Here is a 17,051-nt window from a genome sequence, read left to right on the forward strand (position 1 = left end):
TGTCTTCAGCAATGGTATCATGGAGGTGAGCACACAATGATATGATTTTTTGTTCTTTGATGCCTGATAACTGATCCCTTCGGCACCTTGTGATCACACAGGCTGGTATGCTTCTTCCATGTGGGCTTTGTTGCTTCTGAGCTAGATGGCCCCTTGTTTACCTTCACAGTATTTTTTAATGGTAGTATAATATGTAGTTAAATTTGAGAACCCCTTCTATAGACAAGGAGGTTAACCTTTTTTTTAATGTTTTTAATGTTGTTGGGTGTTTTTTTTTAATGAATTCCTAATCAATAGGAAGCTCACATTAAGGTTGTAGAGATTTTAAGGGCTCAAAATTAAGAACAGGGAAAATTTCAGGGGGGAAAATACATTTTGTAAACAACTATTATCAGAATTTGGTCTTCTCTTCTTAAGAGACCTTCAAGAAACTGCATGCTATAAGTGGAATTTTTGCAACCCACTGACATTGAGTCAATTCTGACTCATAGCAAGCATATATGTTGGGTTTCCCAAGCTGTAAATCTTTATGGGAGCAGATAGCTGCATCTTTCTCCCATGGATTGACTGGTGGGTTTGAACCCTTGACCTAGTGGTTAGGAGTTAAACACTTAACTGACAGTATCAACTGGTTAGAATAATTGGAACTTACTTTAGGAATTTATTTAAGTCTGTTAACTCATCATTTTTCTATTCTAGGGATAGAGATAGTTTATATCCTATTGTTCTAAATGCTAAGTGGTTACAAATTTATAATCATACTACTATGATTTATATGCTAAGGAAAATTGGGCTCAGCGTGGTGTATTGAATCATTAATTTTAGCATTTAAATATGTGTAAATTATAAAACAATGTTCTTTTCTTTTCCCCCCAGAAATTTTGTGATGAAGTTAACCAGATAGCCAATTCTGAAAGTCTTTCAAGTATGGACAGTCTTGAAGCTGGAGAGCGTGAACAAATATATTTAACTCTTAGTAAGGACCATTCCACATCAGGCCGGCAGGATTCCATCTCCCTCGGATCAACAAATCTGCAATCAACTAATCTAAGCTGCTTTGATGAAGACAAACTATCCTTCTCTAAAACTCAGCATATAAATAATTGGCTTATAAATTTAGATGACCCCAATACACAGACTGTAACATCGTTCTCAGACATGTTTAATAAACCTAATGCCCTACCTTCTGGTGAATGTCCTAACAGTGCAGGAGAAAACACACCTATTCTGAGTAGCGCTGTGGAAAGAACTGCAAACACTGCTAACAACCCAGTCGCCTTTGTACACAGCCCACGCTTCTTTGCACACAATAAGAAAAATGGAAAGACTTCTGAAGCTAGCACTGGCTCCTCTTCTGGAACATTCAAAATGGAGAGCCCATTTGTTACTGAAAGCCCAAACTTAAAATTCAATAAATCCTGGGCCAGACCAGATTCTCCAGCCCGAGAAGTTGCTACATTTTTGGACCAAGAGAAATATTCTGAATTAACTCAACAAAATTCAGCTACTTCTGTTCATACTTCATATGTGCCAGTGGCGACACCTTTAGTTTTGCCTCCAACTGCACAGTCAGCTAGACCTTTACCAAAGGACAGGGTACACATAAGAGAAATTGACCCAGTGCAGTGTTCTGACAAGTTAGATGACTTGAAAGATATAAAAAATGAAAATATGCACCATTTTAACAACAACAAGGAAGAATTGCCTTTATTTATAGATGATATTCAAGCTGCCTACATGCCACACAACCCTGATTCAAAAAATAAAACACAGAAAACAACTGAAACATTGTCTACTGTAATGTCTAATGACACAGTTAGTTTTCAGAAGAAAATGAAGTACAACATACATGACAGAAATGGTGTAAGTTTTCTGAAAAGTATTTTAAAGAAAGAATCTAAATATGACCATCATTATTTTGAGGCACTAATGATGAATCAAGACTGTAGGTTTGGATATCAAAAAGCAGCAGCTATCAGGGATAGTATTGAACTAAGAAAAGAAAAGGGGAAAGGGGCAGATATTCAAAAAACGATTAAAAGACTGAGGTGGTTTGATGACGCTGACAATATGGCAAATAATGCTGAAGAGAATCATTCCCGTGGAACAAGAGCACCTGAGCAGTGGGGTCAACAGTTGTACACCCAAATGAAAAGCGGTGTTGCCGGCAATATAACTGGTGTTCCTTCTTCTGCTGTAAATGTCTTGGATAGAAAAAGGCCCACGGACAATTCTGTCACTGAAAATGTTACTTTAGGAGGATCTGAAGCAGACCATGTGCCTTCAAACTGTGTTCTTGTGCCTTCGGGTTGTAACTTTGCTAAGCAAGCCTGGCTAGCCTCAAAAAAAGAGGAGAGTAAACCCCTTGCCCATAGTGGTGATTCCACAATTCAGAATGTTGCAAAGCCCCAGAAAGATGGTGCAGATGTGAGTAGAAGAACAAGATCTGCTAAAGTCCAATCAGGCTTATACACAAACCGGAGAGGCACAGTTGTTCAACCACATTCTGCAAGCAAAGCCAAGTCATTTATACAAACTCAGGGGAAACTAATGGTACCTCACCCTCCTCCTAAACCCACCACCAATATTAGGAGTGGTAAAAATGTAAAAATCTCTCAGTGTCAGTCAGTAATGCCTGAAAATTCTCAAAATGTTGCACATAATTGTTTCAATTCAAAATATGTACATCCAGTGGAACATCGTTTCAATCCGTGGACTCGAGGCAGTAGTCCTCCCCTCTCAGATGCTTGTTCTAACAAAGTCACTGTGATTCCCCTTCTGCCTTCTCCTTGTGGGTCTGAGTGCCAAACGCTAGCAAAAATAAATCACTCAAGTAGCATTCAGATGGTAGCTCATCAAGATGGGAAATCATATTGCACCCAAAGATGTCCTGTGTTTGAAGAAAGCAAGCATAAGAGTTTTAAAACCCTTAAAACTACGGGAGAAGAATCTGTTCCCCTATGGAAGAGAGGACATAATATTCTGGGTCAAAATGAGAGGACTGCTGGTAAGAGTGAGTTCATTTATTTTTGTAGATGAGCAGTACAACTTTTAAAATGCATGTGAAATTTCCCCTGCTGCAATATGGCACTGTGTGTTAGTCTGGGTACTTTAGAGAAATGAATCCACAAAAACTCATGTATTAGAGTTTTATATAAAGGTTAAGTGCACATCAAGAAAACATCCCGACCCAGTGCTGCCCAAGCCCACAAGTCCAACATTAACTCATTAATCCATGTGTCCAACACCAATCCACAAAGTCCTCCTCCATCTCACAAAATAGACACAATTATACCAACTACAGGAGGAAAGCCAAATCAATGAGTGTAAGCATCTCAGCACTGGCAGGGGTCTCCACACAGCTGCTCCAGCACCCAGGGCTGCATCTGGGTAGGTCCATATGGCTTCTCAGGGATATCTTGCAGGAAGTGAGCCATGCAAGCTAAAGCAGGGAACTGGCTAAGGTAGCTGCACCCTGGTCCAACCATCAGAAAGCAAGAGACCTGTGAACTAGAAAGGCGAGGCTCACCGAGCCATTTATCTCTCCACCTTTCAATTAACCCCACGTGTTTATCGGCCAGATTGGCACAATTAGTGCCATGTGTGCCTTATCCTTACAGAATTAGCGTCATGTGTGCCTTATCCTTAGTGAAATAATTTAGCTCCCTTAAAGTTGTGATTTATTCTGTCTGGTACCTAAAGTTTTGAAGAGACTATCTCAAGGCTTTTCTTGTCAGTTTTAAAAAGGGGAGATAAGGAGTAGGGTTTGATTCTTGTCCTATGTTGTTGTTCTGTGACCCCACTATCATCATCAACATTGATGTTAAGGTTATCACAGAAAATTATGGCTTAAACTTTCTCTTTTTTTTAATCATTTTATTGGGGGCTTGTACATTTCTTATCACAGTCCATACATACATCCATTGTGTCAAGCACATTTGTACATTTGTTTCCCTCATCATTCTCAAAACATTTGCTTTCTACTTGAGCCCTTAATGTCAGCTCCTCATTTTTCCCCCTCCTCCCCACTCCCCCCTCCCTCATGAACCCTTGATAATTTATAAATCATTATTATTTTGTCATTTCTTGCACTTCACCCCCTTTTCTGTTGTCCATCCCCCAGGGAGGAGGTCACATGTAGAATATGGTTACATACAGTCTATTCATTTTCTTTAAATGTTTCTTGAGGTAAATTGAATTCTTGTAAGCGAATAATAGATGTCTGACCCTACCATCCCCTTTCCAAAAGGGGGTATTTTATGCACATTGGAAAGCACGTGAAAATATACCATGGCTTTAATTTTTTAAATGTAATTATCTGTAGAGTGCCTTTCAGATTACTAGCTGCCTGACTCCTCATGAAGTTCCCTTCTTCTGCTAAGGGAGTGTACTGGAAGTCTGAAAGTGTTCCCGCCAGTAGAATTAATTGTCCTATAAGCTAACAAATATTGAGAAATAGATAGGATTGGGAGTGGGGATCAGAAAAGCAGCTTTTTTTAATGAGCAAATTACTGATCAAATGTTAAGAAGATATAGTGAAAACGTACATTTAAAATGGTCAAAATCTTCTTCAATTAGATCATGAGCACATGAAGACGAAAAAAATGTTTTTTAATACATCACTGGATCTCCAGGGCCTAATCGTGCTTGGTACTTAACAGGTATCCAAACCTTTCTGGAAGTGAATGGACACAAGTCACATTAATAGAAAGAAAACTAATACAATGACTAAAAAAAAAAATCAGAAAAATTTTAGCATTATAATTTTTTCAAGTATTTCACTAAAATTTCATTTTATTTAGCCATATTGCAGTAGAATTTCAGCTTTCACATATTTCTCTAAAAATAAGGGTGTTAGAGAGATATTTTTGTTGTTACAATTGCTGCAATTTCCCCTCAAGGAGGTCCCAGGTTCATAGACTTTCGAGGCTTTGACCTTTTGGAAAAGGAGCGTCAGGCATGCCTTCCCGGGCACCCTGGGATGAATCATGCAGATTACATCATCTAAAATAAAATACTGTGATTACCTTTTTTTGAGTTCCTGGCTTTAAACTTATTGTCTCATTTAAGCCTCACAGCAACTCTGAGAAACACATTTTTTTAAAACCCATTTTGTAAAGAATAGACCCAGAACTAGTAAATAACAGAATTTATATTTTTACTAGAATTGCTATGACAACAAGTCCTGCCCTTTTTCTAGGACAACCATATAGTGAACATAGTTATTAAGCCAAGATATAGCATACTCAGAGCTGACAAATATATATATATGAAACTAATCGTTTAAGCATAACCAAACCAAAAACAAACCAGTAGATTCCAGGAAGAATATTAAAATTATATATTCATGAAAGAATAGAAAGTACATTCTTTATCTGGAGAAGCCAATATTTTCCTGGCATTTAATCAAAGCAAGTAGTTCTCATTAGGGTCTTTGTATTCAAAATAAAAGGAAAATGGCATAAATTTACCACTTTTAGTCATTTTTAAAGAAAAATTTATTAAAATAGATGTATGTCTTTTAATAAGAACCCTTAGTAGCACCATGGTTAAAGCGCTCTGCTGTTAATCAGTAGTTCCATGGTTCAAACCCACCAGCCACTCTGTGATAGAAAGATGTGGTGTTCTGCTTCAGAAAATTTACAACCTTTGAAATCCTATTGGGCAGGTCCACTCTGATCTGTAGACTCCCTATTAATCGAATTTGACTCGCCAGAAAAAAATGAGGAATAGCTCTTAATACAATGATTATTCAGGAAATCTCATATTACACACTTGGTATGTTCAGTCATTTAAATTTTTCAAAACATGTCAAGTGAACCTTTTGCTAATCCTGAGTTATAGTTGATTCATTGTACAATTTCTCATTTTGTGCTAACATTTAAATATGTGAAGTGGCTTCAAAAAGTTCGTGGAAAAAAGGAATTACAAAATGATGGAATTTTCCACAAACTTTTTGAAGCCTTCTCATATTTCCTCTGTAATTAAAACTGGATTTGTAGACCTTTAAAGAGACCAGGCTTACAAGACTATGGCCCTTAGTTACTCTTCCAGTCTGGAAATGAACTCCCTCCCATGACTTCATTTTCAGCAAAACAATAAGCAGGTTTATAAATGGAAAAATCACACCAGTCATTTGATATCAAAAGAACTCAAGGACAAGTTCAGAAAGGTTGAGAAAGAAGGAGGAATGAAAACAGGAAACAGGGAGGAAGGGTAATAAATGTTGCACTGTGGGGTTGCAGTCAATGAGACGAGCACAGTGTGTGTGAGTTGCTGAATGGAAAACTGATCTCTGTAAACCATCACCTAGTAATAAAATTAACTTTTAAAATAAATAACAATTTTGAAGAAATCTTTATTCTGTAGATGCCAGATACTTTCAACAGTGTTTCCTGAGCATCCCTATATGGTACATGCTAAGAGATGGAAATAAAGTGGACATAAACCCAATAATCTAGCAAAGAAGATAGATTTTAAATAAGTAGTTACAAATCTGATAAATATTTCAACAAAAAAAAAACAGTAGGAACAGTAAGAATATATAGAAAGAGTTGTTAATGCAGTCTGAGCCTTTCGGAAAGGGTCTTCCCAAAGAGATGATATGTTCAGGGTAGAAAAGAAAATATTAAGAAGGTAATACCTGATGAAACATACAACTTTCCTTTAGTTCTTAAATGCTTCCTCTCCCCCACTATCATGACCTCAATTCTACCTTACAAATCCGGCTAGACCAGAGGATGTGCACTGGTACAGATAGGAACTGGAAACACGGGAAATCCAGGACAGATGATCCCTTTAGGACCAGTGGTGAGAGAGGTGATACTGGGAGGGTGGAGGGAAGGTGGGGTAAAAAGGGGGAACTGATTACAAGGGTCTACATATAACCTCCTCCCTGGGGGACGGACAACAGAAAAGTGGATGAGGAGATATGTCAGACAGTGTAAGACATGAAAAAATAATGATTTATAAATTATCAAGGGTTCATGAGGGAGGGAGGGGGGAAAGAGGGGCTGATACCAAGGGCTCAAGTAGAATGAAAATGTTTTGAGAATGATGATGACAACAAATGTACAAATGTGCTTGACATGATGGATGTACGGATTGTGATGAGTATACAAGCCCCCAATAAAATGATTTTTTTAAAAGGTAATACCAGTTATCGAAGACGGGATTATCAATTCATTCTATAATAAATATTCCTGACACACTGAGTGAAGATAGCCAGAGAGAAAGTGGGTAATTTGAATTTTTTACAGAGAGTGGGAGGATTGCTTGATGATTGTAACAAAAAGACCAAAACAATGTAGTTTAGGATATTGAGAGGGGTGGATTACTCAATAAGCAAGGTAAGCATTGTGTGTTTTTACTAATCTGCAGTGAACAATTTCATGTTTTTTCATCACATCAGAAATTCTGTCATCTAACCCCACAGCACCTTCCTAGAGAATCAAAGTGTCTTTAAATTTACAATCCCTGTCAGGATCAGAGTACTCGGCAAGGGATACATGTGTCTGTTTTATTTAATAGTCTAGTGAATAGTTTCACGTGTCAGTTTCACTTTTTTTTAACCACATCTTTGCTATGATGAACTTGTGCACAATAGATTAATGAGTAAGCACAAATAAACCCGTGCTTACCTTATTTATTGAGTAATCAATTCCTGGTTTGGCAAAAATAGTTACTAAAATGATGAGACCTTAAATTTTAGCTGGATTAGGAGTAGAGAATAGAAATCTGATGAACTGAGATAAGAAAGCAGAGAAATTAATGGATCCTGATGAGATTAAAAAAGAAATGGGAATAGTGGGAGTCATTGGACAAATGAACAATAAGAAAGTGTAGCCTGAGATCAGGAAGCAAATTAAGTGACTGCTTTTAAAAGTGGTTATATATGTTGACAAAGTCTAGAGGGTGGGTAGAGAGGTAGTTAGAATGGTGTAAAGAGCCATTCAAGATGAGAAAGGGTTAGAGAGATTGGGGTTTGGGATAGATCATCCAAAGGAATTAGAATCCAATATGATGGCAAAGATGACATGGAAAGGTAGACTATTTACCAGATAACAAAGTCATCAATGAATGGAAAGAAATTACTTGAGAGGTCAGGAAATGGTATCGTTGACTGTCTTAGGATTCGAGAATATAAGTTTCTACTAGTGCAGTGGTTCCCCACCTTCCTAATGCCTCAGCCCTTTAATACAGTTCCTCATGTTGTAGTGACCACCAACTATAACATTATTTTTGTTGTAGCTTCATACAGCTACTTCATAACTGTAACTTTGCTACTCTTATGAATCGGGCAACCCCTGTGAAAGGGTCATTCGACCCCCCCAAAGGGGTCATGACCCACAGGTTGAGAACCGCTATACTAACGAGTTTTGCTAGAGAATTCTAGAAACAGCATGAACATCCTGCAAAGCTAGTAACCCTGGGTACATAGAATGTGAGAAAGAAAAAAAAGACCCAGAAAATAGAGTAGCAGAGCAAAGGAGTAAATGTTGGTGAATAAACGAGTGACGCGTGCTTCTATTGGGACAAAAGAGTAATCCTTGGTGTTTAAAGTATTTACAGTAGTTTGCTCACATGATCTTTTTGAAGTGTGTGTGTGTGTGTGTGTTTATATATATATATATACTAGATAGGCCTAAAGAACCTAAGAACCTATGTCGCTCTAAAGCCAATGTATTCTTTGGCCTTACCACATCAATCTCTAGTCTGATTAAAAAGTATTGCTGCAGAATTAGCAACAAAGTTTTCAAGGGCAGGCCTCCTATGATGATCACTTCATGGAAGAGAGCCAGCATGAAGCTGACTCCCATAAGGTACACTGTCTCCTCACTTTCCTACTTTTCTATCATTTCTGACACCAGCTACCACACAGCACTCTCTAGCCCCTCACTCCCTACTGCAAAACTAGGTCAGAGCTCACAAGCTAAAAGGACACCACTCTGGGGTTAATTTTCTAGAATGACTCAGAACTCACAGGAGGTATTATAACAGTTTTATTATAGTAAACGGATATAAATCAGAATCATCATAAGGAATTGGTGCACAGGCAGGACGTTTTCTGATGTGGAGCTGCCGTGTCTCAGAGAAGAGAAGACACCTCACCCTCCCTTCACCACCCAGGAAGCTTTCTGAGTCTTTTATTGGCCAGTCCCGCGTGATACCTAAATCATATCTCCTGCAGCTAGTTCACAAGGAGCCCAGGTGGTACAGTGGTTACACACTGGGCTGTGATCCTTATGGTCACCACCCCTCAACCCCCCAAACCCTCAGGGGTCGCTATGAGCCAGCATTGACTCGAAGGCAATGACTTTGGTTGTGGTTTGGAAGCTAGTCACCAAGGCATTTAGTCCAAGGATTATTTCATACAGCCAAGGACACAGACCACCGAAGTTTGAGTAAAGCTAGGTCTTTTACACTGCACCTATCATTCAGATAAGGAAGACAGATACATCCACTTTCTGCCCTTTTGTATCTAGTATACACAAGGGAAGATGTAACAACAACAACAAAAGAAGAGCCAGCCAAGCAGCATGCACTTGAATCAATTGATTCCAACTCATAATAAGTCCATGTTTGCCAGAGTAGAACTCCTCTCTAAGGTTTTCATTGGCTGATCATTGAGAAGTAAATCACCAGACCTTTCTACTGAGGCACCTCCAAATACACTCAAAACTCCAAACTTTCGGTGAGCAGCTGACTGAGGTCATTGTTGACAATTGAAAATGCCAACACGGATGTGAGAAACTAGAACTCTCACTCTCTGCTGTGGGGAATGTAGAATTGGTACCACAACTGTGGAAGATAGTCTTGCAGTTTCTTATAAAGCTAAACATAGGCTTACCTGAAAATCCAGCAATTCTATCCTAGATATTGACTCAAGTGAGACAAAAGTTTATGTCCATGGAAAAACCTCCATGCAAACGTTTCTTCATAATTTATTCTTTATTATTCATCATTTATAGTTTATCCATGCAATTGAGTTATAAAAAGAAATGTTTCAAAATCAAGTTACGAAGAAATATGGAAGAACTTTAAAAGCATGTTGCTAGCTGAATGCTGCCAATCTGGGAAAGCAGCAGACTGTATGGTTCCAACTTAGGACATTCAGGCAAAGGCAAAATAACAGACACAGTTGAAAAGATCAAGCTGCCAATAAAACTGTTCAGAAAATACAAGAAAGAAAAGGTCATGGATTAAAGAAGAAGGGATGGAACGATTCTATATGATACTCTAATGGTAGACACATTATGCATGTCAAAATCCATGGGACTGTACACTACACAGTGTGGGCCCTGTGTAAACTATGGACTATAGCTGATAATAGTGTGCCAATGTTAGTAATTCATTAATTGTACCAGAAGCACAAGGTCAGGATCAATAGTGTGGCAGGAGAAATAGTCTATGGAAATTTTCCTTCGGGCAGTTTTTTTCTGTCAGCATCAATAAAAACATTCAAAATAGATGAGTTGGAAGGTCCGTTCAAACAATTCTGAAAATTAAGCAAAGATTTTCCACTCAATAAGATTCTGAATGTTTCCAATGAGCTTTGGGCTCAGACAATAAATGAAAATGTATTTTTCTTATTATTTTCCCATAAAAATATCTCTGTAAAAAAAATCTCTGTGCAGAAACATTTATCCTCAACTTCCTCCAGTGAGATTCAAAGAATGAAGTATTCTTTGCTATATTCCTGGCTGATTCCTCTATTTATGTCTAGAACCCAAACCCTCCCATATCCTCATGTAACTCTTATTAATTTTCACCTCTCTACTCTTTTTGACAAACTCTGTTTCTCTACACTTGTGTCTGATTGCTAACATCAACAATAAAGTAGGAGTAGCAGAAAGGCAACTCCAACATTTTTCTTTTATCTATTTTATCATACTGTTACCAATTACCTTTCCACCTCATCCAAGCTTCCTCATAAGAATTTTAACACTATAATGCTGTTGTTAGATTACACCTTTCCTGACTTTAAACCTAATTCTGGCCAAAGAACTGTCTCTTGGTCTATGTACTGGTTCAACATAAGGACAATTAAGTGTTCTGGAATTCTCATACCATAATTTGTTAGGCTTCAGAGTTGAATGTTTTTCATAGCCAACGTAACACAGGAAAACATCTTTCTGCTATTTTCTGCTTTCGGGAAAATCCATCTGACATCAACAATTATAACCCTCATTTTACATCCTCTTCTGAAGTCACCTTGAATTTCTGGCAGTTTCTCCAACAGTTCAACCTTTTAAATTATTTTCAGCAAAATTTTACTTGCATTTGATATGAATGATATTACATGCATGTAATATAATAATATTACATTCTGTTGGGTCACCTTTCTTTGGAATGAGCATAAATATGGATCCCTTCCAGGCAGTTGGTCAAGTAGCATAGACTAATGAGTGTTTACAGCACTGCATAGATTTGTTGAAACATTCCCATCTGTGTTCCATCAATTCCTAGAGCAGTGGTTCTCAACCTTCCTAATGCCATGACCCTTTAATACAGTTCCTGTTGTGGTAACCCCCCAACCATAAAATTATTTTCATTGATATTTCATAACTGTAATTTTGCCACTCTTATGAATCGGCAACCCTAAAGGGGTCGCGACCCACAGGTTAAGAACCACTGTCCTAGAGCCTTGTGTTTTGCTAATGTCTTTAGTGCAGTTAGGACTTACTCCTCTAATACCATCAGGTTTTTTTAAAATCTTTATATTGAGGGCTTGTACAACGCTTATCACAATCCATACATATATCCATTTACTTTCTACTTAAGCCCTTCGTATCAGCTCATTTTTCCCCTTCCCCCCCCACCCCTTCATGAACCCTTGATAATTTATAATTATTATTTTGTCATATCTTACACTGTCCGACATCTCCCTCACCTACTTTCTGTTGTCTGTCCCCCAGTGAGGAGGTTATATGTAAATCCTTGTAATCGATTCCCCCTTTCTACCCCACCTTCGCTCCACCCTCCCGGGATCGCCACTCTCACCACTGAGCCTGAGGGGTTCATCTTCCCTGGATTCCCTGTTTAATACCATCAGTTCTTGAACACATGCTTTCGCTTTAAATGGTTGAGTGTCTACCAGTTCTTTTTGATGCAGTGACTGAATATTCTTTCCTTCTTTTGACACCCTGCAACATTCAATATTTTGTCCACATAGTCCTTGAATATTACAATTCAAAGTTTGAATTTTTCTTCAGGTCTTTCAGCTGGAGCTATGATAAGAAAGCCCCTCCCTTTTGGTTTTCTAACTCCAAGTCTTTGTGCATGTCACTATAATGCTTTGCTTTGTCTTCTTGAGCTGTCTTCTGAAATGTTTGGTTCAGCTCTTTCATCATTTGTTCCATTTTCTTTGTCAACCTTAGTTCAAGAGCAAGCTTCAGAATCTCTTCTGACATCCACTTGGATTTTTCTTTCCTGTTTTTTTTTTAATGACCTTTTTGCTTATTATTTGTGTCAGTCCATTAGATCTATTCTTACCATGGCCTATAAATTTGGATGGGTCATAATCAAGGTGTTATTTTGGCTCTTGTTGACTTTAAAATTGTTTCTTTAGCTTCAGCCTGATCTTCAGTATAAGCAATTGGCTCTCCGTTCCACAGTTAGCCCCTGGCCTTGTTTTGGTAACGATATGAGCTACTCCATGGTCTCTTCCCACAGATGCTTTCAATTTGATTTCTGTGTTTCGTATGTGCAAGGATCCATGTGTATAGTCACCACTTATGATGTTGGAAAAAGTATCCGTAATGAAGATGTTGTTGGTCCTTCAAAATTCTACTATATGATCTCCAGCTCCATTTTTATCACCAAGGCCATATTTTCCAAAACCTTATCCTTCCTCTTTATTTCCGGCTTTTGAATTCCAATCACCAGTAACTACCAATACATTTTGATTGATGTTTGATCAATTTCAAGCTAAAGAAGTTGTAGAATTCTTCAATTCTTAATCACTGGCTTTATGATCCATGTGTAAATTTGATTAATACTTCTATGAAGAGATCTTCCTTGTTCTTATAGATATTCCCCTATCACACACAGTATTGTATTTCAAGATAGAATCCTGAAGCATTCTTATTGATGATGAAAGCAACACCATGCCTCTTGAATTTATCATTTTGGTACAGTAAACTATGTAATTGCACCATTCAAAATGGCCATTACCACTCATTTTCAGCTTAATAATGCCTATGATGTGGAGCTCCGTGTGTTCCATTCTATATTTGACAATATACCGTTTTCCTAGATTCAAATTTGTACATCACACATTCCAATTAATACATATGTGCAGATTGTCTCATTTTGAGTCATACTCCATCAGCAGATGAGGGTCCTGAAGGCTTTGCTGCATCTCCATTGTTAAGATCCACTCTACTTTGAGGTGGCAACCCTTCCTTAGTCGAATTTTGAGTGTCTTCCAACCTTAGGGGCTCATCTTCTAGCACTCACTTATCTGACAGTGTCCTGCTGCTATTTCGGGTTTATAGTAGTTAATCCTTCGGAAGTGAATCACCTCTTCCTTCTTCCTAGTCTCTTCTTTGTCTGGAAGTTCTCTGAAATAGGCATAGCTTCCAGCATCACAGCAACATGCAAGCCACCACAGCATGACAAACTGACAGACAAGTTGGGACACTATACAGTTAGCAATGAGAATAAGAGATGTTGGCCATGTTATTGCCTTTTTTCTGTGTCTGCATTAATAGTATCTTTGCTCTATAATTTGGCAAAATATGTTTCAATTACAAAGTTATATATTAAGCATAGAATAACATTATAATCATCATCCCAGTACCCACCATGCACCTCAAATAATAAAACATGCAAATAAAGCCCTGCAATGTCTTTTTTTCTATGAGGACTCAATAAGATACTGCCAAACCCCAAACAAACTCAATATTATCAAAATTTCCCTGAAGATCATTCAAAAACATTTGGAGCAGTACATTGACAGGACCAAACCAAACTCACTACCATTGAGTCGATTCCGACTCATAGCAGCCCTATAGGACAGAATAGAACTGCCTTTGGGGGTATCTGAGGCTGTAAATCTTTGTCGGGGCAGAAAGCTTCATCTTTCATTCACAGAGCGCCTAATGGGTTCAAACTGCTGACCTTGTGGTTAGCTGCCCCATGAGTAAACTATTATGCCACCTTTCAGAAACAACAAGATACCCTAAGTCCACTCCCCCGGGCACTCATACATTTTAGTGCATGGCAGGAAGCTGGAAAATACAAACAAATGATGATTCTACAACGAACCTTTTACACTATGAAACTTCTGCTTTGCTTACTACATGCAATATGCCCATCAATTTTGCATGCCATATATTACATGAATAAAGTATAATTTTTAATTTGTAGAGTAAGCATAAATTAGAATTCTAACACTTCCTTCCTGCACAATAGGTTATCTTACATATCCTCGAGGTATTCCAACAGCACATGTGTGCTCTAAACTATCAATCGAGAAGCCAGGTCTTTGTTTAACACATCATTGTAATGTGCCAAACAGTGCATGTAAGAGTAGCTTAATATTTGTTGGCTGAATGATTGATGCATGGCGTTTTCTTGAGGTCTGAAGATCATTTGGAACTCTATAGTAAATATATATGAGCCACTCACCTTGCATAAATTTTGACATTGTGCTGGTATTTCTTTAAGATTCTACTGTTCCAAGGAGAAAACAAATTGTTGAAAATAAGCAGAAAGGTCTTTTAGAGCTTAAGAGACAAAATTCTGGATTCCTGGGACACAAGTACAGTGAACAAATCCATGTAAGTACAATGTTAGTAAAATTCTATTCAGTAGTTTAAAAATTGCTTGGAGGAATGAATGTTCTTAACATAATGCCTTTGTCATAAAGTATATACCACATAATGCCTTTATTGTAAAGTATATAAATGTTATCAAAGCCACTTGTGAAACAGTTCTAGAATCTCTGTACTACAAGCTTATTTTATTAAACTTTTGAAATGTATTCTAATTAGACTATCTGAAGGTGTTGAACCAATTTTAAGGAATCACAATTATTATGTTTTATTTATTAGAATCAACTCTTTCTGCAAAAATTGAGGTCATTTACAATAAAATTCAACAAGGTTATATAAATTTATATTTAAAAATATGTGTTTAAGAAATGACTAGATTAGAACCATGGATATACCAAACAAGTATGCTAGTCATAAAGACTAATCTAGTCCCACGTTATTGAATCATGAGTGGACTTAAGCTTCCAGAAAGACCAAGCCATAGAATGATTTGATATAATTTCAAGAACTATTAATAATGATATTGTTTGGGGTACATTATTTTAAAAGAATATTCCCTTTTAGACCTTATATAGGGGAATCTGAAATTCACAATGGAAAATGTCTCTAATAATAGTGTTTAACAACAGCTAATAAGAAATGTCATGTGGCAATATGAAATATCTTCAATAAAAGCCATGAACATAATAAAAGAAGACCAGCGAAGGTGGTTCTATGAGACAATTCTTGGTGTAACAGTCTACACAGCTTGACTAGAAATCTCGTTCAGAGATATTTGGGAAGGAGTTCTAGAACCTCTGTGCTCCAAGCTAATTATTTCATACTGATTTTGTAGAGGTCTAACTTGATCCTAGAATTGAATTTAGAATATTAGAGAATAGGAGGATGAGTAAATAGCAATTTCACTTGAAGATTCTACTTCAGATGTCACTTTTGAAACTTCTTAAATAGAATTGGAATGGAATGGCTTATGTAGAATTTAGTATTCCATGTTGAGAGGTAATATTTAAATTTAAGAAATATTTAATTTTATATGGGTAAAATTGTTAATACAACAGTCTAATTTCTAACTAAAGTAATCATGACCAGGCACTTAGTTATATACACATTATTTATGCAACTAAAATTTGTCCCATTATTAATATATTTTTACATTTCTAGTATATTCTTATTACTTAATAACAGACATAATACTTAATTTTTGTTAGGTGACATCAAGTCAGTTCATAGCAACCCTATGTACAACAGAATGAAACATTGCCTGGTCTTGTACTGTCTTCACAATACTTGTCAAAGTCGAGCCCATAATTGCAGCCACTGCATCAGTCCAATTCACTGTAGGTCTTCTTCTTTCTCTCTGTTCTTCTCCAGGGACTAGTCCCTCCTGATAACATGCCCAAAGTTCATGAGACTTTGCTCACTTCTCAGCATCCTTGCTTCTAAGGAGAATTCCAGCTGTACTTCTTCAAAGACATTTGTTGATTTTTCTAACAGTCCTTGGTATAGGCAATATTGTTCTCCAACACCATAATTCAAATGCATCTATTCTTCTTTGATGTGCATTATGCATTGTCCAGCTTTGACATGCAATGTACCATGAAATACCATGGCTTGGGTCAGGTTAGTCCTCCAAGTGACATCTTTGCTTTTTAATACTTTAAGGGTTTTTTTTTTTGCTGCAGCAGCAGCAGATTTGCCCAATATAGGATGTCATTTGACTTCTTGAATGCTGCTTCCATGAACTTCAATATTTTGTCTCTTTATCATGATGCTTATTCATTGCTTATTGGTCCATGTGTGCAGATTTTTATTTTTAATTAATTACAAATACAATAATGCCTTTTTTTAAATAATGTCTTTTAAGGTCATCCTTTTTAACTTCCATATTCCCATCAAATATCTCAAAATCATCAAAGAATGAATTTTTAACTTTTATTTTTTCATGTTTTTATTAATATGTTTTAAACTTTAAAGTACTATGTAGACATTGTAGTAAAGAAGATGAACAAAGTAAAATTTAAATGCCCATGAACCCCTTTCTTTGTTTTTCTAGGTCTGTGTAGTATTAAATAAAAATTATGGTGCTGAGGAGGGTGAGGGGCCAGCCCCCACCCATTGATACTCTCTACGAATTCAGTAATACTACTTCTGGGTTCAGTAATGCACAATTGTACGGTTGAGATATATAAGTATTATATTAAAGTCATTGATAGCATGAGAGATAATACAATAATACAGTCAGGCATGATACATAGCAACATTGCTCACCTC

The 17,051-nt window shown here is 37.1% G+C and overlaps 1 protein-coding gene across 4 annotated transcripts in view; it reads left to right on the plus strand.

Annotated features, from left to right (window-relative positions):
* The window catches only part of CEP126 (centrosomal protein 126), an 81,388-nt gene that overhangs the window by 45,848 nt on the left and 18,489 nt on the right, over positions 1-17,051 (plus strand). For all 4 annotated transcript variants that reach the window (XM_004709064.2, XM_045297795.1, XM_045297794.1 and 1 more), the window contains 2 exons: positions 877-3,007; positions 14,674-14,786. In XM_004709064.2, the coding sequence (XP_004709121.2) occupies positions 877-3,007; positions 14,674-14,786 (2,244 nt within the window). The remainder of the gene's footprint in view (positions 1-876; positions 3,008-14,673; positions 14,787-17,051) is intronic.

The sequence above is a fragment of the Echinops telfairi genome, unplaced genomic scaffold (assembly GCF_000313985.2).
Source record: "Echinops telfairi isolate 266 unplaced genomic scaffold, ASM31398v2 ScPeMD7_7421;HRSCAF=8459, whole genome shotgun sequence".
Taxonomy (NCBI): domain Eukaryota; kingdom Metazoa; phylum Chordata; class Mammalia; order Afrosoricida; family Tenrecidae; genus Echinops; species Echinops telfairi.